This window comes from Camelus ferus, unplaced genomic scaffold, assembly GCF_009834535.1.
Source record: "Camelus ferus isolate YT-003-E unplaced genomic scaffold, BCGSAC_Cfer_1.0 contig299, whole genome shotgun sequence".
Taxonomy (NCBI): Eukaryota; Metazoa; Chordata; class Mammalia; order Artiodactyla; family Camelidae; genus Camelus; species Camelus ferus.
Genome location: NW_022588424.1, coordinates 1024805 through 1034039, shown reverse-complemented (window position 1 = coordinate 1034039; position 9235 = coordinate 1024805). Strand labels below are relative to the sequence as shown.

General features: G+C 46.5%; 1 protein-coding gene across 4 annotated transcripts in view; it reads right to left on the bottom strand.

Moving 5' to 3' along the window:
• Positions 1 to 929: 929 nt before the first annotated feature.
• The window catches only part of TLE1 (TLE family member 1, transcriptional corepressor), an 81310-nt gene continuing 73004 nt past the window's right edge, over positions 930 to 9235 (bottom strand). For all 4 annotated transcript variants that reach the window (XM_032476224.1, XM_032476225.1, XM_032476226.1 and 1 more), the window contains exons 15-20: positions 8880 to 9129; positions 6928 to 7175; positions 4141 to 4288; positions 2623 to 2773; positions 1662 to 1738; positions 930 to 1519 (exon numbers count right to left, since the gene is read on the bottom strand). In XM_032476224.1, coding sequence (XP_032332115.1) covers positions 1412 to 1519; positions 1662 to 1738; positions 2623 to 2773; positions 4141 to 4288; positions 6928 to 7175; positions 8880 to 9129 — 982 coding nt within the window. In that variant the 3' untranslated portion in view covers positions 930 to 1411. The remainder of the gene's footprint in view (positions 1520 to 1661; positions 1739 to 2622; positions 2774 to 4140; positions 4289 to 6927; positions 7176 to 8879; positions 9130 to 9235) is intronic.

Here is a 9235-nt window from a genome sequence, read left to right as displayed (position 1 = left end):
GGATAACAAATGAAAAATATTAAGACAAACTGCCAACAACTCGCTGGATCATAAGAAAACAAGAACATTAAAAAATTCCTTAGGTGCTATTTTTAAACAGCCAGAAAACCTGGCTTAAAATTATTAACCATTATTTTAAAAAATGTTAACAGTAAATAGGTATATAAAGAATGAGTCATGCAGCCTTTTCAGAGGGTATCATGCATGGCAACTTATTAAAAGCCCAGGGTTACAGGTTTCGTCTAATCAAATTAGTCAAAGCCTGTCCACAAAGATAAAGACCACACTAATGACAAGGCGCAAGGGCTGTAGCTGCAGGGAAAGCCTTAATGAGAAGGATGCAGTGGAAGTGCTGGGTGTGGTTGGCGCAAGTCAATTAATATAATAGATCCAATAAGTCTTAATGAGACAAAACCAGCAGTCATCCCACCTTTCTTTTACAGGTTAATAAACTCCACAGCTTTGCGAATATCATCGGTCTTAACACTAAACCCCAGTCCCCTCCATTTCTCGAAATGTGAAGCTTGTGAAGGGAAAGAAGATAGATTTGAAAATGCTGGGCTTTCCTAGAGAAAAGAATATTCTGTCTCCCAGTGAATTGCCAAGAAAAAGCACAGCTTTAATTTGTGACCTCGAATCACAAGAGTATCCAAACAAAAGAACGAATCTTGGCGAAGTTATTTTAGCCTCCCAAATGAAACCGTCATTAATAAACCTTCGGTTACTCGTTATTCCTAGTCTTTTGAGTTCCTGGTAACGCAGAAGTGTTAATTAGGTTCTAGTGCAGTGGGAGTCCATGACCAAATATATTTATAAAATATAAAGTGCATTTTAAAACTTCCTTCACAGAAGTCTGAACTTTGTTTATAGAACCCACACCAATGATCCCAAAGCGTCGATTAAAACCAATCAAGAAGAAGTAAAACCGCTTATTGGTACTAAAGCCTTTACTGTAATAAACCAAATATATTTACAATTTATACAAATGTTTAACCTTCAACAAAAATACAAAAAAACATTTCACAAGATGCAAAACCAGGGAACAAATTCATTGGAGACACCACTGCGCTACCACAGGTGGACAGGAGGGGAACCGCAAGGAACAGAAAGGTCGTCCTGGCAGATGACACAGAAGGAAAAGGATGGACTCTGCCTGGGCAGCAGGCTCGGTTCCTTGAGCCCGCAACCCTCGCCCCTCTGTCCACCCGCCTCGGTGCTCCACCTGGTCTAGGTAGATAGGTGACTTTTTCTGTTGATGTGTTTGTCGCCTCTTCTTTGTAGACGCAAAGTAGTTTTGTGTCAAAGTTTGGAAACAGGTTTTTGTGTTTTTTAAAGTTACAACTTTTCTATTTCTACAAATTCAAAACATTTTGGCCCAATTCAACTATAAACGTTAAACCACGTAATGTTTTCAGTAGATGACTTCATAGACGGTGGCTTTCTTGTCCCCTGAGCCAGTGACTATGTATTTATCATCCACAGAGATGTCACAGCTGAGCACAGACGAGGACTCTTTGGACTGGAAGAGAAAACAATGGATGTGTGTTTAATGTGGAACAGAGATGCCCTGGTGCCCTGGTCTCTCCAAGGCACCCCTGCTTCTGGCATCACCAGGAACGCTATGGTCCAACTGTCATTCTAGATAAGGAACACTGACTTACCTGGAATATACTAGCTCCATAGGGGGTCCGCCAAGCATTGAGGAGGTTATCTTTTCCAGTACTCACAAACCATTTACCTAGAATCAGCAAAGGAACATGTGGTTCACCAGGAGTAGAATTCCTGCTGTACTATGAGCTACTTGGACTTAGGGCATTTTTACTCATAACTGTCATATCCAAGGGGTTGGGCCGTGACATGAGCAGAGAACAGGTTTGGAATCTGGGGTCCACTGTCAACCACGTGTGATCTTGGGTTTAATCAAAGCAGTGGCAGGGACCATGTCAGCCCCATCAGCCACCAGAAACCTGACAGGTAGCTTCACACCCAGCACATGGTCGATCCTCAGTGAATCAATGAAATTGTTTTCCTTTAGTTTCCTTATGATAAAATGGGGACTAGGAAGGATTAAATGACGAATCGAAGTAAAATGGTAGACAGGATATATGCACATAGAATGTGGTCAATATGTGATTACCCACTCATCCACCCATCAGTCTCGTGAACAAATATTTGACTCCCCATGAACGTCTTCCCTCATTATCCTCACGGCAAAGGGTCTGGGTGCAGGTAAATATTCTCTTCTCTGACCATGGGCTCTTCATCCTGGTCAGTCCGTAGCAACTTCCTTTGCTCCTGCCCTTTTCTTCTATAAATCCACCCCCCCCCCCAGCCTCTTCAGCGTGGTAGCCCCCCCACCCACACCCATGACTCTCTCCACTAAAAACAAACGTGTCAAATCTTGTACTGGGCAATTTCATCGCCTGCTGACTTTTCTCAAATTAGGGAAACAGACCGAAACAGACATCACTATGCACTCAGGGACATTTTAAGACAATAGAATTATTGCATCCAGCTGCTTCAAGAACATTTTTTCCAGATATGATCTCTACTATAATTTTTTTTAAAGTATTTTCCATTTGGGCCATCAGCGTCCTCCTGTTTCCTTGCAGCGGAACTCACCACAATACGCGAATTTCAGGGACAGCACGCAGCTCTCGTGGAGATGCAGCTGGTACTTGTCGGGCTTGTTCACGTGGAGAACTTCCACGTTGCTGCTCTCCATGCCCACGGCCAGCCACTCCCCAGTCGGGCAGTAACCAAGGGAGAATATCTACCAGAAGCAGAAGAGGCTCACTGAGCATCTGCCCAATGAACTTAGGAAGTGAACAGACAACAAGAAAAGAGGGGGAAACAAGCAACAACAGGAATCAAGTCCAGACCGTGGTCAAGTCTACGGGAAGGGTGACCCGACCCAGATAAGTCAAGTATTAAAGACCATTCCGGAACAACTGGGAAAAAGTAAAAACTGTAACACTTGTATCATGGACGATGAAATTAAGAAGTTATTCCTAATAATAATGGTATTCGTGTGTGTTGTCTGAAAGGGGTTCCTTGTGTTTTAGATACTAACTGAAATACTTACAGATGAAATGATATGACGTCTGGGATTTACTTTAAAACAATCCAGTGTCTGGGGCAGGGATGCAGATGAGACAAGACTAGTCGTGTGTTGGAAATGTGGAAGCTGGTGATGGGCAGATGGGGTTTACTGTATAATTCTCTGTACTTTCATACATGCTTGAACATTCTCTGTAGTCTTATATATATTTGAAATTTTCCATATGGAGTTAAAAAAAAAAAAAGGCAGACCAAAAATAGGATCCTACCCATAGTGGGAACAGGGCTGGAACAGGGAAGACTATATAAGAGACTCAACAAAATTTTGACAGGGACATGAAAGTTAGTTGCATGCATAGTTGTTTTCCATTCCTGTCCTATTTTTCTGAGTGGAATTATTTTTATTGCAAAAAAAAAAGTAAGTAAATAAATCATGATAAAAAGAAAAATTCCATCAGAAAGCACTTAAAATGACATGCACTGTTTTTCCCCCAAACAGGCATAGATTCGGATACCCAACATCTAAATAATCTCCACAATCCACAAAGTTGCCATTTTTATATCGTTTCAAGACTCCATAAATCTAGTCAGCCATGAGTCCAATTTCTAAGGATGAGTAATAAAACGGGCATCCACTGAGATACAGCTGCATTTTTCCAAGCTCCCGGACGTAAGCGAAATGAATTAAGTTTCAGAGCTCTTGTGATTTTTCTCCTCTCCTTGCGATACCCTGCATATTTTTTCCAGGTCTCTTTATATGTGAATCACGCAATCATCTCTCACCCCCTCGTAGATGGTGAGAATATGGACAGCAGATCAGACCCTGAATGTTCTTCACGGCATGAATTCCTGAAACGAACTCATACACAAATGAAACCACCAGTGCGTCTTAATCTACAGCATTTTAAAAACCACTCTAAGTGTTTCAGGGTGATGTTTTTGGTCTCTCTGTGTGTCTGTGTGCATCTCAAATTAAAGCCTGCTCTGTTTGTCTGGTTACCACTCTCCTGGGGGGTAGGGAGGGGAAGGCGGCCACACACAGAGCACCGCCTGGATTCCGGGGAGGGACCAGCTGGTCACCTGCGAGGTGAAGTCGTGCTGCTGCAGCTGCCGCCCTTCGCGCAGGTCCCAGGACCGGACAGTGTTGTCCAAGCCGCCCGTCCAGAGCTTGGTGCCATCGTTAGAAATGTCAATACAGCTGGCCCCGTCTGTGTGGCCCTGGAATTGCCTGATAAAACAAACCAGATTGAATAATGATTTCCTGCCAGAGCTCAAGGTAAACACTGTTATGTTGTTAGTTTTGGAATTGCCGCGTGTGTGTCGTCTCCTCGGTGTCTGCTGATGTGCAAGATCAAACCAACCTTCCCCCGAGGAGGAGGGGAAACAGCACCTGCAGATTTGCTTTTTCTTTTTTCACGATCCAAGCACTAAAGAAACAGAATGCCGTTTTAGGTCGCCACACAGGAGAAGCTAAACACGCGCCTATACCTCTTCTTACAAATCCGTCTAGGTGAAACTCCTCCCAGGTCTGCAAAAGTGTTGAAGTGTTAAAAGAGAGAGAGAGTTAGAAAAGGACAAATACAAAATCCCAAGCACATTCCTTAAAGAAAGAGGGAGGCCTGGCCTTTAACCGCCTGGGCCTGAATCACATTACAAGCTCGGGGCCCAGAAGCACTCCCATTTCCATGAGTGAATAACACAGCGATGCCCTTGTGCCAACAAAGCATGAGCTCATGTATTTACTCAACCTCGCTTTCTCTACTAGAAAGAGCCCCGAGTTAGGAAATCTGGACTCCCAGAAGCACAGGGGCATGCCAGCCTCCTGACTCAGAGGCCGGATTAGAGACAGAGCTGGATGCTGAGACCGACCCCCGGGCAGGCCCTGCCTCGAAGCCGAGCCCTTCAAGGTGAACTTTGGGCTGCAGTCAAAACTCATCGCTCAGAACCAACCAAGGCAGGGCCTGCCGAGGGGAAGCCGGCGGGCAGCGTGGAGGTCGCGGGCCTGGGTCTGCACGCTGAGGAAGCTGGCAGCGGAGTGACCAGAGGCCCCATCAGGATGGCGAGCCAGGCAGAAGCCACATGAGAACAGCTTGGGAATTTCAACACCCAGAGAAAAGTTTCCAGTGCCTCTCCTTCTTCTCATTTCCTGATTCCCACAGAGCTCCAAACTGTAAAGCTGAGCTCGGAATGTAAAGGGCGTGGAAGAGAAAAGCGTACCACGGTTGCCCTGAATTCTGAGACAAAATGACTTTGTACATCTTTCATCTGGAAACTACTCAGAATTTCTACCCTGGTCCTCTCCCCTGTGCACCCCAAGTCTCCCCAACACTGCTGCCGTGCACGTGGCCCTGAAACGTCCCAACCTGCTTCTAAGGCTTCCCCATCCAGGCCTAGAGCAGTCCTGCCCCACCTTCCCAAAGTGCTGCTTGTCTATCTTCAGACAGCTCTTGAAACCCAGGGACCTCCTCTTCATTTCATCTTCTGACTTCTTTCTACCTGTTGGACGCATGAAATACTGTGACTCCTTGATTACCAGTGCCTTTCTCTGCTGACGTACGCGCTTGGTGGGTGCTTCTCCGTCCCTCTGACCTAGCTCAGCACGACCAGGAGCCAGGCCAGTCCACACTGGGAGAGAGACGTGTGAAGCATGATCCCGTCATATCCCCGGGGGCGGCACAGAGCAGGGCTTCAGAGCACACGCGGGACAGCAGGGTGCCTGGGCCCCATCACAGCTCCACCACGAGAACACTGGGATAACAACGGTGCAGAGCAACAGGGGTTAAAGAGATGAATATTTGAAAAGCATTTAGAATTAATATTTTGAAAGTGCTCCTCCCCACCCCCTAGAAAAAGTAAAAAGGAAAGAAAAAACAGCCAATGCTTGCTTGGTGAAACATTTGAAGGATGTTGGCTCCCGCTCCATTTGTCCAGTTTGCTCACTGAGCTGCTTGGTGAGTGACGAGAAAAATGCTACGCTGTCACTCACCCACAGGGACGGAGCCTGGCTCTGGGACACTGCCTGGATTTCTACAGACGAGGCTGAAGAAGGAGTGAGCTGCTTAATGAGTTCCACAGTCGGTCCCTTCCCTCCAGCTCTGGGATGAAAAGCATCAGAGGAGACCCGCTAAGTAACCCTGAGTCTGAAACTGCACTGTGAACAGTGATTCTGAGTGAAGATGAACTGTGACATGAAAGGGTGAAACCCGATTTGCCTTGGATGTTTAATCAGTGCCCACTTTTCTAAAGACTCTTCTCTATTATCTCTGATGGGAGCACCGACTTGGCCAGAGGGAGTGAGCTGGTCAGAGACAAGGAGGAAAACTAAGGTGGCAGATTCCAGGCAGCTGGGCTCATTCCTGGTGAGATGACCCCTGGATGGGGCTTATTTAGTTACTGAGAAACGCAGAAACTTTAAAACCATTTTGTGGGTGCAATTCATGAAATCTCCTCTCCTGACGTCATCCTTTGTTTTATTTTCTGTTATCCTTTATCAGCTGGCTCATGTCTGCATAAACGAGGTTCTAGGCAAAGCCACAAACACCTAGTATTGAGGACCTTTTGTACCTCCTTCTAATCCATGGTATGCTGCCCCTTGGCAGAAGCCAGGAATGTTTTTTAAACATTTTTGGCATCTGTACATGGTAAATATAAAGTCTGGGTGGTATCCAAGCAGGGCAGGAAGATGTAAGCCCCCTGAGGGCCTGGACCCAGTCCTGTCTTTTGTATTCCCGACACCAAGCTCCAAGCCTGGCGTTCAGCAGTTTCTGAATGAGCCTGGGGGCCGCCCAGGAAGCAGGAGTAACAGGGGGCCTTCCGACCCAGGTTCTCAAGTGGGGAGCCCCCGCTTAGGAAACCACCTCTGCTCACCTCACCAGCGTCTGGTTGTGCAGGTCCCACACGGCGATGTTGCCGTCGCTGCAGCACGAGAAGCAGACCTTGGAGTCGGGGCTGATGGCCAGGGCATAGCAGGCAGGGGCCGAGGACGTGAGCTCTGCCTTGATGCGCGGGGTGGGAGCCGCCAGGTCCCAGATGGACAGAGTGCTGGCTTCCCCTCCCACTATGAGAGTGCAGCCATCGGGGAGCAATTTGCAGGAACGGATGTAGTTATCCCTGTTCTGTGAATTAAAAAACATAATTCAGTTGTTATAATGCATGACCAAGTGGTAACAATGCTGTGCTCTAACTGGCGTCTTGGTTGTTGACTTAGAAAGTAGCATATCGTGGACACGACCAAAGCAGGAGTCCTGTAGTGAAGATCAGAATCTCATGGCCACTGGCTCCTTTGAAGCAGTAAACAAAGCAAACTCACAGGACTGCACAGGCATGTGTGAAGGCTTAGGTATAACTGCCCCTGATGTCCAACTCCTTGCTGAGTAGACAGAACTGAAATGAGCAGTTGACGCACGGTAGGTGTATACACGCTTCTCTACAAAGAAACCACTTTTCCAAGCTAGTTTATAAACCTCTGACCTCACTACCCTCCGTATTTACTATCAGGAAACTGCAGACCCACTGCCTATGTTTTGGTTTGCATTACTCGTAACTCCCTGCCTAAGGCTTGTACTGTGTCTTCATTAGCCAGATGGATCCTTGTCTAAGAATCTCATACAGCTGCTTTCTCAAGTTGTAACATGGCTGCTGTGATATTTCAGCCTCTCAAATGGAAAGCCAAAGAAATGAATGAAAGAAGGCATCTCTCCATCAAAATCAACATGTTAAAAAGGGAGGTAGGACCTAAAATGACACTACCTGCAAAAGAGATGACCCAAACATACAGCCCAAGTTTTTAGTATGCTTTAACCACTACCTCTCGTTCAAAGATTAGAGAAACGTTAAGCAATGTGATCTCAGAAAAGGTGATGAGTGTTACAAAATTCTACTATTAAAGAGTGGTGGGCTGCGTTTACGTATGTTTCCCTGTGTTTAAGTTTCACTAATGGAGATATTTTTAAGTTATTTGATAAAAAAAAAAGTAAACCAAGAACTATCCCAAAGAGCCCTTCCGTCTCAAAAAAAGTCACTCTTCTTTTTGGAAACACCCTCTCGGGAATCCTTGCCATTTGCCAGGCAGGCGGTGGGTCAAGCCAACATCTGCCTGAGCAAAGTGCAGGCAGACACCCTACAGGGGCAGAGCTGCCGCGGTCCCCTTAAGGCCAATGGTATGTGCTCTGTCAATCCTGTGGTCACAGTGCAGAGATGGAGAGAACATGTCCTGAAGTGTTCTGTGATCCTGAAAAATGCAGCATGGTATTCTTACACTGCAGGGGAAGGCGAAGTAGGTGCCTGGGGAAGGCATCCCCAACCTCTCCCGTTCTGTTGAAGGCTACCCTGATTTCTTGCAGTGTGATCTATTAACTCTTTCCTGAAGTTAAGGTCATAAAACTCAGCCAGGGCTCCCTGAAAACACAGACCCTGTTCACAGTGGTTTTATCAAATGTTGACTCTTCAATATTTATCCAAAGGCTGTAGGGAAATTAAATGTTGAGTGGATTGCAGGGCTCAGAGTCCAGGCTGAGCTGCGCTCTATCCATTAAACGGGAACCCCCTTCTGAATACACAAACAAGGACAGCTTCTGTAAACTACTGTTAAAATATTTTTTAAAAGAAATCCATCAGCTCTGGGGTTTAACCACTGAAAAAGCAACAAATGAAACCTTCACACTGAGGGAAGAGGGTGGGGAGAGCTAAATAGCTAACACAGGAAACAGAATGGGCTTCCATTTCCTCATAATGGGAATAAAACCCAGGCCCCGACAGCGATTTCCTTATTGAGTCTCCAGGGGGAAATTACCCTCATGCCCTGGTTCCTTCTCACTCACCAGACAGTCGAGCTGAGAGACAGGGCTCTTGTTGCCGGGGTGGCTGATGTCCCAGACCTTGACGCAGCCCTTCCCTCCCGTGTACACGTGTCTCGTGGGGTTGCTGATGGTCACGGCGCACACCACCTCCCCGTGGTTCAGGGTGTTGATCTGGCGAGCGTGTCGGGGGATGCCGGGGCCGATGAGGGCGTCGGGGGGGAAAGGGACAGGCTGCATCTGACCATCTGCAGTGACGTGGAAGGAGTATGCACTTTTGGAGAGGGGACGATTAGAGAGAAGAGAGGACAGGAGAGGAGACAGAAAAAGCATTTACTGCAAAGCAATTAGTCATTACTTCGGCATGCTTCAATGAGAAA